General features: G+C 48.7%; 1 protein-coding gene across 1 annotated transcript in view; it reads left to right on the top strand.

Annotated features, from left to right (window-relative positions):
• The first annotated feature begins 1,557 nt into the window (after positions 1-1,557).
• LOC146432148 (hydrocephalus-inducing protein homolog) overlaps positions 1,558-15,363 on the top strand; it is a 31,171-nt gene continuing 17,365 nt past the window's right edge. The window contains exons 1-15 of the mRNA XM_085072140.1: positions 1,558-2,035; positions 3,372-3,497; positions 3,760-3,879; positions 4,001-4,135; positions 4,337-4,536; positions 6,392-6,516; positions 7,094-7,295; positions 7,753-7,936; positions 8,291-8,390; positions 8,872-8,990; positions 10,042-10,265; positions 11,096-11,202; positions 12,626-12,861; positions 13,588-13,688; positions 14,777-14,912. Of these exons, the coding sequence (XP_084928266.1) occupies positions 1,817-2,035; positions 3,372-3,497; positions 3,760-3,879; positions 4,001-4,135; positions 4,337-4,536; positions 6,392-6,516; positions 7,094-7,295; positions 7,753-7,936; positions 8,291-8,390; positions 8,872-8,990; positions 10,042-10,265; positions 11,096-11,202; positions 12,626-12,861; positions 13,588-13,688; positions 14,777-14,912 (2,334 nt within the window). The 5' untranslated portion in view covers positions 1,558-1,816. The remainder of the gene's footprint in view (positions 2,036-3,371; positions 3,498-3,759; positions 3,880-4,000; positions 4,136-4,336; positions 4,537-6,391; positions 6,517-7,093; positions 7,296-7,752; positions 7,937-8,290; positions 8,391-8,871; positions 8,991-10,041; positions 10,266-11,095; positions 11,203-12,625; positions 12,862-13,587; positions 13,689-14,776; positions 14,913-15,363) is intronic.

The raw sequence follows: 15,363 nt of genomic DNA, 5'->3' as shown, positions 1-15,363 counted from the left end.
CGCAGTTAATAAGCAGACCCCTCTGTCCCGCTGAAGTGTTTCCATGGCGTGAGGAGAGCCCTTAGCAGGTCACTAGGAGCCAGTATGGCTGAAGCAGGGCTCCCAAACGCTGACCTCCCTCTGGGTCCTGGGCACTTCCGAGACTGGCAGGGCAGGAGAGGGACCTCTGGGACAAGCCCAGCCCGTGGAGGTACCAGGCTCCTGCAGATCCCAAGGAGCTGGACCCACAGCTGGAGAGGCCACGTGTAAATGATTTCACTGCTGTTGTATCATTTCCTGCTCACTGAGATGCAGCCTGTGAACACTGATAAACATCTGAGGGGACTTTCATTGCAAGACAATGGGGTGACTGAAAAGTTCAAAAAATAGCTTTCTCTGCTGGCTGTTTATGTCACTCTGGATGTGTTTTTTTCCCTCTCTGCCACCCCCGCCTCATTCACTCTCATCTGGCTGCTCTCCCACCTTGCTTTTGCAGTAAACAGCTCATGCCAAGAGCTCCTCTGAGCTGTGCCCATGGGCTGGTGGGGCAGGAAGCTGCAGGCAGGCTCCATACAGATCTCCAATCTCCAGCTAAACTATTTCAAGGAAAAACCATTTCTGGGAAAGAGTTGAGCGAAGCCCTGGGAAGCTCATGGCCAGTGGTCTCGGTCACTCTGGGACTCAGCAGGGGCTGAGGGGTTCCAGTGGCAGCAGTTTGAGGTGGGATGTGTGACCAAGACTATGTGCTGCAGTAGCAGATGTCCTGGTCCCTTGTCAATCCCCTAGCACCTCTCACTTCTCCAGAGTATATATGATGACATTTCATGTAAAACTGATATGAAATGAACTGCGGACAAGCAGCAGGAGCTGCTGAGGGATGCTGAGAGGATTTGTCTTTTTCTGTAGAGAAACACGAGCACTCACTTCTCTGCAACTGGCCCTTGTAGCAAAGGGTCATCTTCCCTCATCCTCTCAGAGGGACTATTTCTTTTTATTATAATAAGCAGGTGCACACTGGGAAGGTCATGGTGTTCCAGCACTGACACTGACTCACTCACACATCCCACAGCAAAACAGGAGCTCAGGAGCAGAGACACAATTGTGCTTTTGCCAGTGTCAAGCTCTGAGCTCTCTCCTCTGTGGTTGTGCCCACTCGCTGCCCAGGCTCTACCCACACATAGATCTGGTTCTGCCCCGTTTTGGGTTCCATCCATGGTGTCCCAGTTCCATCAGTCTCTGTGAGACTGTCACCATGGAGACAATGACTGGATGGAATAAGACCTTGCAGGTTGTCTGCAGCCTTCAAGAAGCGTGTGGTGACTTGAAGTCTAGCTTCAGGCAGTTACACTGGGCTTCACACTTTGTCGTGTGGATCCTCAAAGTGGGAATTACCTGTCCTAGGTAATTAGGGAATTACCTGTCCTATGTAATTAGGGAATTACCTGTCTTCAGCCTCCTCACACGTCTAATGAGGAGCATCTGAAGGAGCTGAAGTTGTTTAGCCAGGCCAGCAGCCAAGCAACCTTCACTTTTCTTCTGTTCCCACCAAAAAAACTTGTAAAGAGTAATAATGTACGGTTTGGATATTAACAGAGATTTGGTTAATAATTTCAGGAAATGGCATTCCAAAAGTAATGGAAAAGGTGGGAGATGAGAAGTCCCACCATGCTCTGACAAATCTTTGTGGCTCACAAGACTGCACCCACAGCAAAAGACTGTTTTGTCTCAGGGTCTGTGTGTTCTGGTGTTTTACTTCTCTGAATCTTAACTCAGCCACTTAAATATGGTCTAATGATGGATCAGGATGGGGTGGCCTCATGTTCTTCACTTCTGAAGGATGTCACAGGCTGGAGACACCACTGTCCTTTGGGTCCACTGTGAATGGGATTCTGGTATTTCAGAGTTCCATTGTTGCTCCTTCCAGGTGAACCAAGACATGGCCACTGGCATGCCTCATCCGTCCAAGGCATCCTCCAAAATGGCCTCTGGATTCCAGGGCAGAGTGGTGAAACCTCGTACTTCAAAGCTGGTCAGAGAGGCAGAGAAGCCTGCAACTGTAAGTAGCCCCTGTGGCTGGGTCTGTGTTAAGGCTGGAAACTCCCCTTGTGTCCCTCCTTCTCCCTGCCCTTCCTATTGTCCAGCAGCACTGTGAAGCTGCAGACCCCTTCCCCACCTCTTTGTGCCATGCTCCTGTTGGTGAGGGCTGTCCTGGTGCACCATGTGTTGCGTCAGGAACAGTCCAGCCTGGCTGTGCCACTGGAGCCAAGTTAAACAAATATAAAGCTGAAGCCATGAGTGTGTGCTTCTTTCTATCCCCTTTGTGTGGCAGTAATTCCTTCTGTCAGGTTGGACACTGACTTGTGCTGCTCTGACCAGTGCGACGAGGGGAAAGACGAGATCACAGACCCAATAGGAGTGATGAGCAAGCTTTCTGTTTATTTTACGGGGAGCGTGGTTTATATATTGTTACAATTGCTTAGGCACTACTTCATTGGCTAAATACAAAAGATACAATTTGCATTCCACTGTGGCTATTTTAGGATACTCTGCATTCCTTTCAAATACAAGTTCCCACCGGTACTTTCTACGATTTTCCCCCTCAAAAGCCCCAAGGTCTGTCCTTGGGCTCCTGTCCTGTCTGCATAACTTGCTCTTATCCTGTCTGCACCACTTACATTTGTCTTGCTACTGCAGCTTAGATGGCCTGAAAGGCCTACTTAGGTTGCTCCTGGTTCTGCTCGCACAATATTCAGGACTTCCAGAGAGTCATGCCCAAGATTCTGTAGCCATTCTGTGACAGACCAACCTACCCTTGGTGCCTGGGATGTGGAGGGCAGCTCAAACTCTACCTGGAGCTTCAAGGGACGTGGCTTGCCCCAGCTAGAACAGCTTCCAAACCAGCTGGTCTATCTCATCTCCTGTGTGGAGCACAGATGCAGCCCAGCAGTGGAGTCAGGGCAATTCCTCCTTCCCATCCACATTCCTGCCTCCCTCAGACTCACCCAGCAGTGACATCCCCACACTGTGGGTTGTGAGTGTTGTGAGGATGGAGTTAGGGGAGTTCTGATAACTCCTCCCCACTCTCTGCAAAGGTCATCAGCTCAGTGCAGTGAAAGTAAAGAGGAAACAAATGCCCAAAGAGCAGAAATCCCCAAACATGTCACATCAAATCATGGAGAAGCTAATGGTTAGAGCCACATGGTTAGAGCATATGCATTCTGCTCTATATCATTAATTTACTGATGCTAAATATTTCAGCAGGTAACTTCCAGGGCTTCCAGAACTGTCCTAGTGGCTGTGATCACAAATTATTCATCAGTAGCAAGTGAACAAGAAAAGCCTCTATGAACAAGAGCATTTCTGAGGCTCTTGCTGTTTTTTTTACCTTTCAGCTGACTCCCTCTGCCTTCCAGAAGGAAATGTCTCTCACCACCAAGCAGAGGCTGGCCAGCACTAAGAAGCTGAATCTGCCCCAGATTGTCCAGCGTAAAGACAAGAGTGAGACCTCGCATCAGACGGTAGCCTTTCCCTGCCCTTGCTGTTTGATGTGACATTTGAAGAGGGTACCAAAAGAGCTGCTTGGCTTGAGCCTGCTGAGTGTGGTCCAGCAGCTTTTGATCAGCCCAGGGCAGAAGTAGGAGAGCCACTGTCTCCCCAGTGTGAGCTGGGCAGATGTACTCACCCAGAGTCTGTTCCTCACTGGGGATCAGTGCAGGATTCTCATTCCTGAATCTTCTTCCCAGCAGCTGAACCTCTCCCTGCTCTCTCTTGCCTCTCCAGGTCTCGGCAGTTGATCTGTTTCAGAGCTCACTTCAGATTTCCCCACCGGAGGTGGTGTTTCAGAACTTCATCCCTGGAGAGACCTGTGAAATGTCCCTGGTTCTGAGGAACAGGGACCAGGTAAGTGTTGGGACATGGAGGTTTAACACTATGCTGGAAGAGCAGAAAAAGGTCATGGCACCAGGTCATGTCCACCTGTTTCCGTATATGGCAAAATCATCATTCCATGTCTTTCCTGCAGGCTCCTCAGATAGTGAGGGTCACCATGGAGAGCTCACCTTATTTCCAGCTGGTGGGCCCCAGTGGTGTGTGCCGTAAGGTGCCACCAGGGCTGTTTGTTACTGTCTGCGTCCTCTTCACCCCTGAGCAGAACAAGGTGAGTCTGGAGGTCCCAACAGATCGGTGTCTTCAGTAGCAAGTGAGCCTGCAAGGCTGGATTCAGGGCGTCAGGCCTGGATTTTGAGGAGCTCTGCTGGTTTCGGTGGAGTGGCACTGGATCTAGAACTGGGAGATACTCTTTGCCCATGCTGAAGATGGGGATAAATGTCCTGTGCTGAGACAGTTTCTTTTCCTGCAGGATTATTTCCACCAGCTCCTCTGCATAACTAAAAGGGAAGAATTCATTGTGCCAATTCGGGCCATTGGTGCCCGAGCCTTCCTGGACTTCCCTGACCAGCTGGACTTCTCGGTCTGTCCAGTCAAGTACAGCACCCAGAAGACTCTGCTGGTTCACAATTTGGGGAAGCAGACAGCTTATTACCACATCAGCACCCAGAGGTGAGGCAGCTCAGCTCTCCTTGTGCAAAACACCTTTGGGTGATAGCAGAGTTGGTAAAGAGCAGCAAAAGGAATCAGAGCATTGGAGCTGCTGCCCTGCAGCCCTGGCTGGAAATGGACAGGACGTGTGGGGTTTGCTGTTGCTTCTGGTGTTTTAAGCCAGATGTAACCTTTGAGCTTTCTCACTCCCAGAGTTCCTGGAGAGTGCTGGAGCATGTTAGTAGCTGGCTTGCACCCTCCAGAGCACAAGCACCTCTGAAATGGTTACTCACCACTGTCAGCCAAATAGACCCATTGTCTGGGAGACCACAAGCATGTGGCTTTCCAGTGGTCCTCTCATGAGATGCCCAACATGAGCTGTGTTGTGGACAGCCTGTGCTGTTCCTGTTGGTCTCAGAAGACAATCACTATTTTTTCAGTTGGCTGAGCTGGACAGGGTAATGTGTTTTTGACACCACATCTGCAAGGAAACCAGTTAAGTTAGCTGGTGGTGAGTTGAGGGTTGCTCATTCCCAGAGGTCTTGGTGTAGGAGCTGAGGTCAGGAATGCAGCACAGACCTGCTGTCTAACCTGGGGCAGCAGAGTGGCTTTGATTTTTTTCCCTGGCAAAACAGAGGTCAAAAGGCAACTTGACTTTTCTGCTGTGAAACATGAGGGCCTGAGAAGGGCTTCCACCAAAGCCTGCCAAAGCTATTTAAGCAGGCTCTTCAGATGCTGTTCAAACAGGCTGCTGCTTTTTACTGTGCAAATATGTAGGCAGGAACTTGTAAATCCCTGCACAGCTTTTCTCTGGGATTTCCATATATTTTTTTTGTCACCACCAAAATTAATACCCAATAAATTCCGGCATCTTTTTGCAATATACTTGCCAGCTGTCTTATTGAGGGCTGCAGGACATGCTGGATCCTGCTTGATAGGGATTTAAAGAGTTTCTGAACTCCAGGAATTAAATATTGAAATAGATTAATAGAGCCTGGGTGCAGCGAAAGAGGGAAAGATGGAGCTTGTGAGCTGCTGATTCTGTACAGAATTTTTCAGCACAGAGATGGAGTAATGGCCTCTTTAACCTAAAAGACTAGATTTATTGGAATAGCTAATGCTGTTGACTTCAGCTGTTACACCATCACTAAAAAGTAATATATGTTAAGATTAGGGTTTCTTCCTGCAATAGGTGTTAGTGGACAGATGAGGCAATTCAATTAGCAGTTGAAAAATTAGCATTTTTCTGTCTTCCTTGGGGTGGGAGGCAACTTTTAATGAGATGGATTCTCCCAAAATCAAAGGATTTAATAATGGCAGTTAAGGCACCGACGGACAAAAGAACGTTTGGCTACAGAAGATAACTATACCATGGGACTTGAAGTAGATTGCAGCCTCCTCGCACGTGGCATTTACCAAAAGTGTAGGTGCAGGAGGAGAGCTGACATAGTGCTTTGAGAGCCTTGGTCGCAGAATTACCAACTTTGTTCACTTGTCAGGTCTGTTTCTAAATTATGTTAGGAGTATTTGGTCTTTGGTATCCTCGTGGCTGCAACTTTTGCCCAGCTCTGTCAATGTGGGGAGCTAATGCCTGATGAAAGTAAGCTAGATGTAAATGACCCTTGAGCCTCATTGCAGATAGCTGGATGCAGAGTATGGGGGAGATGAGGTAATTTTATGCCACACGATCTTGTGAGGGCTGGATCTCCTCACACAAGAGTCAGTAGCTGTTTCTGATCATGTGTGTTCAGTTTGTCTTCTGCTGACTGTGGTTGGTTTGCTCCTTGCTTGCACAAGTGAGCTGAAGTGAACTGGACTGCAAAAGGAATATCATCCCCAAATCTCCCCCAAGAGTCCTGATATCTCTGTGTTGCAGCCCTTTCTCTGTCAGTCCGACCATGGGTAGTCTGGACGTTGGTGACACCGTGCCGGTGACAGTGGAATTTCAGCCACTGAAGACTGGTGACTATTCCACACCCCTGGTAGTGCACTACGACACAGGTGAGTGCTGGGCACTGCACAGGGCACTCTCTACATCCTTCAAAGCAGAGCCCTTTCTAAGCAGAAACACTGATGTGGCCATGGGTTTAAAGAGGGAGATGATGATAGTTTTCGTAGTGTTCATTTTGTAGTGATTTGTCATCTTGATCATCGTAGAGCTCCACATAAATGCAGTTTCTAGAAAGCATGTCTGATATTGTTGTTTGCATCTCACCTGGGAAACACCTGCAACAGGAAGGGTGGGTTTGGTACTGAAGTTTGAGCCTAGATGACTCCTAGGGAATAATTAGGAATAATTAAGGTTTGAAAGGTTTGGGAATAATTAAGGTTTGAAAGCTCTGGAAACAAGGGAGCCTTTGGCAAGGGTCCATTCTAGAGGGTGAAATGCTGGCAGGTTGTCCAGGACATCCTCATGCTGTGCACATGCAGCTGTCAGGATGTGATAAATGTTCTGATTCATGGAACTGCTCATTCAGCTAAAAGCTGACGCTTTCTTCTGTTACCTGTGGTTTGCTCTGTTCCTTGTGCTTCCCTCAGCCAGTGAGCTGAGCAAAGACTCACCTTTGCTTTGTTCCAGGTGAAGACACCCACACAAGCCTTCATGGAACAGCTGTGGATGTCCACATCAGGCTGGACAGGAATTCTGTGACAGTTGAGAAGACATACATCACACTGTCAAACTGCGCAACCGTGCTCATCCACAACCAGAGTGATATGACAGCCTACTTCCAGTGGAAGGCTTTTGATACTCAGGAAGAGGAGGATCAGCTGAAAATGAGGTGGGTTTGAAAGATCCATTTCAGTGAGATACCTTGCCCAAGGGTAAAACTAATATATGGCTTCAGGAGATATTTGGGCTTTTGAACGGCTTTGGGTAAGTAGGCCATCCCATCTCTATCTGCCTCCCCCAAGCAGTTCTGTGTCAGGAAAAGCCAGTTGAGGTGGATGATGGATTCTCCTTCAGTTGTGGCAATTGAGCCAGGAGATTCTCTTGAAGGCTGCTGGCTTTCAAAACCTCTCCTGAGCTTATAAGTGTGGAGTAAAACTACCTGCTGTGCCAGTGAACAACAAATGATCCTCTGATCCAGTTGGGACCCTGTGGCTCGGGGTCAGCCCCTTGCTGAGGAGCTGCTGCTCTCCTCCCCAAATGCTTTGCTGCTCCTGCACTTCCACTTCCCTCTGCAAATGTGTGGCTTATTAAACACCCTGCTGGGTTTGTCTCTCCTGGGGCTGCAGGCACTATCACAGGCTGTGTCGGCAGGAAACGCGCAATTTCTGTGGTTTTCTGAGGCAGCACAGAGTGGACACCACTCGGCGAGAACGCTTTGCTCTTCTCTCCCACATCCTCCGGGGCGAGAGGGCAAAGGTGCGAGGAGACCCCATGCTGTTCAACAGCGACATTTTCTCCCTGGAGCCGCAGGTAAGTGATAGCTGAGAACCTCCCTTCCTGCTTCTCCTCCTCCTATTCTTCCTTATCCCTGAATGAGGTCACTTGACAGATCTCTGCTCAGCTGGCTTTGTGTGCTGAGAGAGAAGTCAGTGGGTTTCTGGTGAGGTTGGAGAGCTGATTGCAAAAAGCATTTCTGCCCTGGGGGCTCCTGGCAGGGACGGGAGCCTGACTAAAGCTTCCAAACTCTGTTATCATTATTGTTGATAAGTGTTGCTCACTCCTTGCTTGTCGTTGATGTTCTAAATAAAGGCTTACTGGGCTGTGGTTGAAAACAAGAAATGTGATGTTTGAAGATAAATGTTTTGCTGTCTCCTTCTGCTTTAGGAGGGAGAGGTCAGGCCGAATTGTTCGGTTGAAATCACTGTGTTCTTTAAGCCCCAAGAAGCCCGAGTCTATAAACAAGCAGTTTACTGTGACATCTCAGGTACAGCTCCTTCCCCTGCCTCTCTCACCCTCAGTGAAGGTGAGGTCCAAATACTCTTCCAGATCACTGGGCTCCTGTGATATTGCTGGGAAGAGTCTGTGATCAGCAGGGCAGTGCTGGCACATCTTCACTGTCCCTGCAGCTTCCATGGGATCTCCTCTATTTAGTTTTTTTTTTCTCTCTCAGTTGTTCTGAATGCTGCCTGTATTAAGCCTGCTTCTCCTCCTTTGGGAAAAACACTCTCTGAGGTGCACCCAGAAGGAGGAAAAACAAAATTTCTGGTATTTCCTAAAGTTCCAGTAACAACATAGGGGTAGAAGAAAGGATGTCTCTGTGGACGTATCATATCTCCTGACGGATGATAAGGACCAACATCTGGAGCTGCTCCCGTGCAGCTCATAGACAAGGACTAGCACTAAGGCAATGAAAAATGTAGGATAGCAGAAGGAATTACTGTACTGAAACAAAAATCTTTCCCCAGGACGTGAGACCAGGCTGCCCCTGCTCCTCACAGGGGAAGGCCTCGGGCCCTGGCTCCGCTTCAGATTTGAGAAACTGGACACTGGGAAGGTGTTTCTCAGAGTAGTCCACAGATATGAGGTGAGCAGCAGGGTTGGGTTGGACCCTTGTGGCTTCTAGGGCAGCAGTGAGCCTTGTGGACCTGTAGAATTCCTGGCAACTTCGGCAGTTGTGATACTAGTCAACCTTTTGGGGTTTCTTGGAATCTGAATCTCTTTGATAAGGTTGGAAAAGTGTGTCTGTTGTTCGTGAAACCCCAATCGCTTCTTTTTGGCAGCTTTCCCTGAAGATCAGCTTGGAGGCTTCCTGCAAATCAACCTTTTGGCACATTAAAACAACGCTGGGTCAAAAAGCTGTGTTTTCAGAGGCTTCTGTTCCATCCCCAGACACAAATCACCTTCGTGCTCAGGCTGTCCAAAAGCAGCTGGAACAAACTGGCTGCATTTGAGCTTGAGTCCATTGCAAACATTTTTCAGTCAAGTGCTTCTTCCCTATTCCTGGCAGTTGGAGGAAAGCCATCCGTCCTCCTGGCTCAGTACTGGCCCTCTCAAAGGGCTTGAAGTGCTTTGCCTTGCTGACGAGTCCCTCAGCACACTTCAGCCTTGGTGTATCTCTGCCTCTCAAAAGAGCAAAGTGTTTCTGGGAAAGAAGCAAAGGAACTTTCTAAGTCTTTGTTTCTGGTGTCTTCCACATGCAATAAACGGGTTGGCTGCAATGGAAGCTGAATGTGTCCTGCCTGTGGTGGGGCTGGGCACACCTGGAACAGCAGCAGCAGCTCTGTGGTGATTTCACTGGTAATACTGCAATGCCCAGTGTTGCTCTTATGGCTGGGTGTGAATGAACTTGTGATGCTGAGCAGCTCCTCTGTGCTGCAGGTCGAAGTGGACTGTCTGTGTCAGTGGGAAAACCCCAGAGTGACTCTGATTATGTGAAGTTATCAGTGCTTTGCATGAAAAACCCAAAGGCATACAAAGTTGTATTTCAAAGTTGTATTATTTTGCTTCTGCCATGCAGCAGCACAGGGCATCTCCTGCCTTTTACAGGTGCTGTTTGTTTAATTTGAAAGCAAATTAGACATCTGTAAGAAAGGACATTCCTAATTTATTTCCATGTTGCTTTCCTACTGCTGCAGGTGATCCTGTTAAACAAGGGACCTATTGAAGGTTCCTTCAGCCTTGTCCCTCCAACCACACGCATCGGCTCCTGCTTCACCTTCATGCCCCAGGAGGGCATCGTGCCACCGAACGGGCTCCAGGCCATCCAGATTTCCTTCTGCCCTGCTGTCTTGGGGGAGTTCAAGGAAGAATTCAACTTCAGTGTGGCTGGAACCTCTAAGCGTGTGACCTTTACTGTCAAGTGAGGGGGGCTCTGGGAGCTTGCTGGGCACATCTGTAGCTGTCTATGGGCAATCATCTCCCATCTACCCCATTTTGTGGTGGAGCAGAGAAAAAAAGGCGTTGCCTGAGATCTTAATCTTGGCTGTAGTCTTGGCCAATCTTTAGTGTGGGGGTGCCTGCTGCCCTGTGTGGGTACCCAGGAGCTGGAGTGACTCCATCCTTCCAGGGATGTCTCTCCCACTTAGGCCATGGCAGGCTGTGGGATTGATCAGCTTTGGGCAGTACCTGGTCTGGGCTGTCCCACCTGAACACCCAGCAAGGCCCCCAGGGCTTTGGGGCTGGGCCAGCCTGGGCAATTCTGCATCAGCAGCAGTGTTTTTAAAATCCTGTTAATGCATCCCAAATGGGCAGCAGCAGCCTCACCTTAGCTCTCATGCCCACGCTGAGGGGGACAAGCTGTGCCCCTGACTTCTGTGCAGAGGGTGCTCTGGTACCTCCTTTCCACAGCCAGGAAAGGGCTGATGTAGGAGGCAGGGAATTCTGCAGCAGGAAATGTCCCAAGGACTTGGGCATCATCCCACAGACTGATGCCATTGCAAAGGATAAAATCTTCACCTAGCAAAGGGTAGAGGTGGGGAAAAGAAGAAGAAAAGTGATGATAGGAAAGGTAACACTCACTTCTCAGGACCACAACAGCTTGAGGGCTTGTCCCAGATAGTCTGTCAGCCAAACCACTTGGCTTTGGTTGCCTCCTGTCCACATGGGTGCTGTGCTGAGCACAGGCTGCTGGGTCGATTTGAAACCCAGGGTGACCCAGCCCTAATGACACCCGAATGCTTTGCAATTCCCTTTAACAAAGCCGCTGCCTCCCTGCCTTTGTCCTCGCAGGGGTCTCGTGATAGGACCGACTTTCTTTTTCGATGTGCGCGCCCTGCAGTTCGGTGACGTCCCCTTTGGTGAGTGCCCTGGGCTTGCTCCACAGTGTGAGAGGTTTGTGTGTTGCTGAAATGGAGCACTTGAACATAAGAGCATCCGTCACTCGTGTTCCTCCATAACAGCCTCTTCAGGGTGTTAACTCCAGGGCTGCTGGTGCCTTAGGCAGTGTTTTGCCATCGTGAGATCAAATAGGACCAAAGGAATAGAAAGTCAGCATCACTGTTTTGCCACACTTCTTAGTTCCCTTTTGAATAAGTGGTACAATAAGAAAGGCACCAGGCAGGAGTATGGTTCTGTAATAGAAGATTCATCCTGCTTAATCTGATTTCATTCTTAAGGCCTCTTCAGCTCAGGGCAACTGTTTTATCTTTGTTTCTTTTAACTGTGCTGTTGACTGTTGTCTGCATCTGGTGACCTCGGCAGCATTTGGCAGCATTTGTGAGATCTGTGTCTGTCCTTTTTGTGCTGCTCCTGCCTCTGTGTTGTAGTCACTGCTGGAGCTGGCAGTGGTCACTGTTCAGGGGCATGGAGAAGCTCTGGGCTATGCCTGCTCCTGGTTTTTCCTCCCTATCTGTGTTCAAATGACTCTTGGTAAGCAGGCCCTGGGAGATGTCTTCTCCTCACAGAGCTGGCCAGCCAAGCCATATATCCACTGCAGAGCAGGTTGTGGGCTGCAGAGCCAGGACACCCCTGTGAAGTGTGGCTGTATCCCTGGCTTTCCATTATGGAGACCAAGTCTCAGAGCTGACACAGTCTAAACCTTTGTGGGCAGCATGGGTGTGATGTCCCCGTTTGTTGGGTGAGGTGGTTCCTAATTGCTGATCTCGAAGCAAGGCTCAGGTTTGCCTCCAGAGGGGTGGGCTGTGAGTTGTCATGAGCTCAGTTTGGTTGCCCCAAATCAGGAGATGCCTTAAGGATCCTGCCTGGAAAAACTGCATTTGGTGCTTTGTATCATGTTCTAGTTCCTAATTCCATCCTCCAGTTCCTAATTCCACCCTCCCTTTTTGTACTGTAGCTTTCCCTTGATGACAAATCACTGCTTTTACTTCTCAAGTGTTGGTTGAGTTAACAGGGAATTTTACAGATTGAATTTTCAGATTAAATGGTCAGTCTGGATGCACACTCATCAGTGAGAAATAACTGGTGCTGGTTTGGGGCAGGTGAGGGAGTTCCTCCCCATCAGAGACAGAGAAATTTGTGGTGTTCAGTAGGGCTAAGACTGGGCATTTCCAAGGCAGCAATCTGGGATCAGTGTCAAAGGGAATGGAGGATTAATTCCTCCCTCTGCTGCTCAGTGAGCTGTAGTTCAGATAACAAAGAGCTAAACTCCAAGCACAGTTTTGTGCTCCCTAGTAGAGAGGATATATCCTAAACTAGAGGATATTCGCACTAGGAATCATGAGAAAATTGATTCATAAATTAATATTTGTGTAATTTTCTTAGGTTTTCCTAGAACCTTGAAGTGCTGCCTGTTTAACACCTCGCTGGCACCCCTACCCTTCAACCTCCGAATTCCTCAGGATGGCTCAGGAGAGCTCAGCATTTCCAGCTTTGCTCAGATGTTCCAAACCACTCACCAGCCCCAGAGAGAGGGAGCAAAAGGTCTTATGAAGCCAAAGGAATTTAAAATAAATCCCTGCAGAGGGACCATCTGCTCCCTGTCATCCCAGGAAATTGAGGTATGGGAAGAGTCCAGCCAGTGGGGCTGAGTCTTCACTGGAGTGTGGGAGAGCTTTAGCTCTGCCAGCTTTGAGCATCGTGTGAGTGAGAGGCCTCTGTTAGCTGGGTTACTCGGGGTGTTCCTGAAGGAACACTGTTTTGGTTCCAAAATCACCAAAAAACCTGAAATCATGTACCAGATGGTCAAGTACAGAAGCCATTCTTGTGGTTTTGAGAGCAATTTCTTTGATTGAAAGCAGGCAGAGGAAGGATGAGTGCAGAAGGGGGCTGTTAATGAGAGAGATATCATTGTATAAAGCAGTTTGCTTTTCTTCCTGGTCTCATTTCTCCTCTCCTGGGGAGCAGAATGAGTTGTAATTCACTGCAGTGATCTTCAGTGGGGACAGAAAACACTCTGCAGCCAGGAACTGCTCAGCATCTGCTGGGCCACACTTTGCCCTCAGCTTCCTGCTGTAAAGCTGGACTCATTCTGTTCAAGATAACAGACTTCTTCTGCATTTATGTCATTGTAGTCAGGTGAAAAAGTGGTCCATTTAACAAATCTGATATTGCCAGAGGGCTTTTGTTACTCCAAAAGACTGTGCTCTACTTACAGACCAGCAGAAGAATTAAGGCAAAATCCTCCCTTTCTGTACCGTGGAACAAGAACTGGAGGACACCACACATGGGTGATGAGGTTTTGGGAATGAGCAAGTATTTGCTGCTCTTCTTTTCTCTTCTACCAGGTCACCCTGTGTTCCAACACTGTCGGAGAATACAAGGGAGAGCTGGTGGTGGATGTGGATGGTGTTGGTGAGAGGGTGTCAGCACTGAGCCTCACAGCCAGGTAGGAGTGCTTTCCTAGACCTTTTTCTAAGGGGAGCAGGAAGCACATTAATTGTTGGCTGGGGTTTGGTGCTTAAGGTGTAACAAATTTCCCAAAGGTTGTCTCTCCTTCTTCCTGCAAGTGGTGGACTGGAACTGGGCTGTGACCCGCCCTGCAGCACTGGTTTTGGACACAGTGAGCAGCCTCCTGAGAGCTGCAGTCCTGTTCACTTAAGCAGTGCCTATGCCAGTGGGAAAGGGGCTCAGGGCAGGAGTGGGAAGGGCAAAAGATCTGATGAAGAATATAGTCCTTGATGTGGCAGGTGAGCTCAGGTTTCACTGCTTCCCTCTGGTTTTTTTGAGTAATGTTCTCAGAGTTGAGGCCAAAAGTTTTTCTTGCTGCAGCCAAATTCCATCCTGCTATGCTGCTGTGGGCATCAGTTCAATGACAAGAGGGATGCAATTCCCCAGTGCTGTTCCGTCTCCCAGGCAGAGCCATCCAGTCAGTGTCTGGGCTGCAGTTTTGTCAAGCAAGTGCAAATGGGGACAGTCAATTTAGAGAGCAGTGGGGTGAAGAACCGAGGGAGCTGTAGGAACTGGAAGAGGTTGATCACCCATTCTGTAGGGCTTGTGCCCTCCACTGCTGGAAGAGATGACTCAATTTTCAGGCAGGGGAACAGCTCTGTGGGAGAATAGGGAGTCATTTTTACTGATACACTGGAGTCTTGTGTTTTTTGAGCCTTGGTGGGCACTGGTCCTCATTGGCAAGGCTCCCCCAGAGCTCATGGCTCACTGGGAATGCTGGAGGAGTTCTTGCAAGTGTCGTTGGGCAAAGAAGGGGCAAAGCTGTTAAGACAGCTCTGTAACAGAGGGCACGTGCTCTACCTGAGCACTTGGGAGCCTCTGCAGTGCTGAGCCTCAGTGTTTGCCCCTCCTTGACAAGAGGTGTTTGAGTGAAAAGAAGTTAAAGGTGATTTATCACTGTAGGAGTATTAAATCTCTATTTGATTTGACAAATGTCCTAAGCTCCATTCCATGCTCTTCGAGGGCAAAAGTTCTCAATGCTCTCTCTCAGGATCTCTAATTCCCTCTATTTCCATCTTTGCCCAGATGCATCGTTCCTCCACTTCGAGTGCTCAACTCCATCGTGCCATTTGGGCGGTGCTGCGTAAAGGTCCCCTACGAAAGGAAGCTGACCTTTGTGAATGACAGTGACGTTCCTGGCTGCTATATTCTTGTTCCTCAGGTTTGGCCTTGCATCCACCTCCTCCCCTCAAATGTTATTGAGGAGGTTATTAGGGGAAGAAAAGGGTTTGGAAAAGATCTTGCTGGTTTCCATTCAAACCTAAAGGTTTGCTGAGAACAGGAACCTACCTGAATACAAACTTTAGGAAGCAGTTTAACGTCTTGAGGAACATGTTTATATTCTAGTCTTTGACTTTTTTTCACGTGGGAGAGCTTAGAGGGTTGTGAAAATCTGATGCAAGAAGGCTGCCAGCACAGGAGTGGGTGTTTGTGGATGCAGCAACTTTTGGACCCCCTGGGGATGCTCAGCACCTACACCTTACATTTGTTTTTTGCCTTTTTGCTTTCTCCTGAGGATTTTTACAAGTGTGTGTGGGAGTTGCTCTTGTGGTAGACATTAAGGAATTAAAGTTTCCTCAGTTCTCAAGTTGCTTTTGATTCTGTCCCTTCTA

The sequence above is a fragment of the Lichenostomus cassidix genome, chromosome 11, assembly GCF_008360975.1.
Source record: "Lichenostomus cassidix isolate B80296 chromosome 11, HeHo_3.0, whole genome shotgun sequence".
Classification (NCBI taxonomy): domain Eukaryota; kingdom Metazoa; phylum Chordata; class Aves; order Passeriformes; family Meliphagidae; genus Lichenostomus; species Lichenostomus cassidix.
Note: the sequence above shows the minus strand (reverse complement) of the source record. Positions and strands in the feature narration are given on the sequence as shown.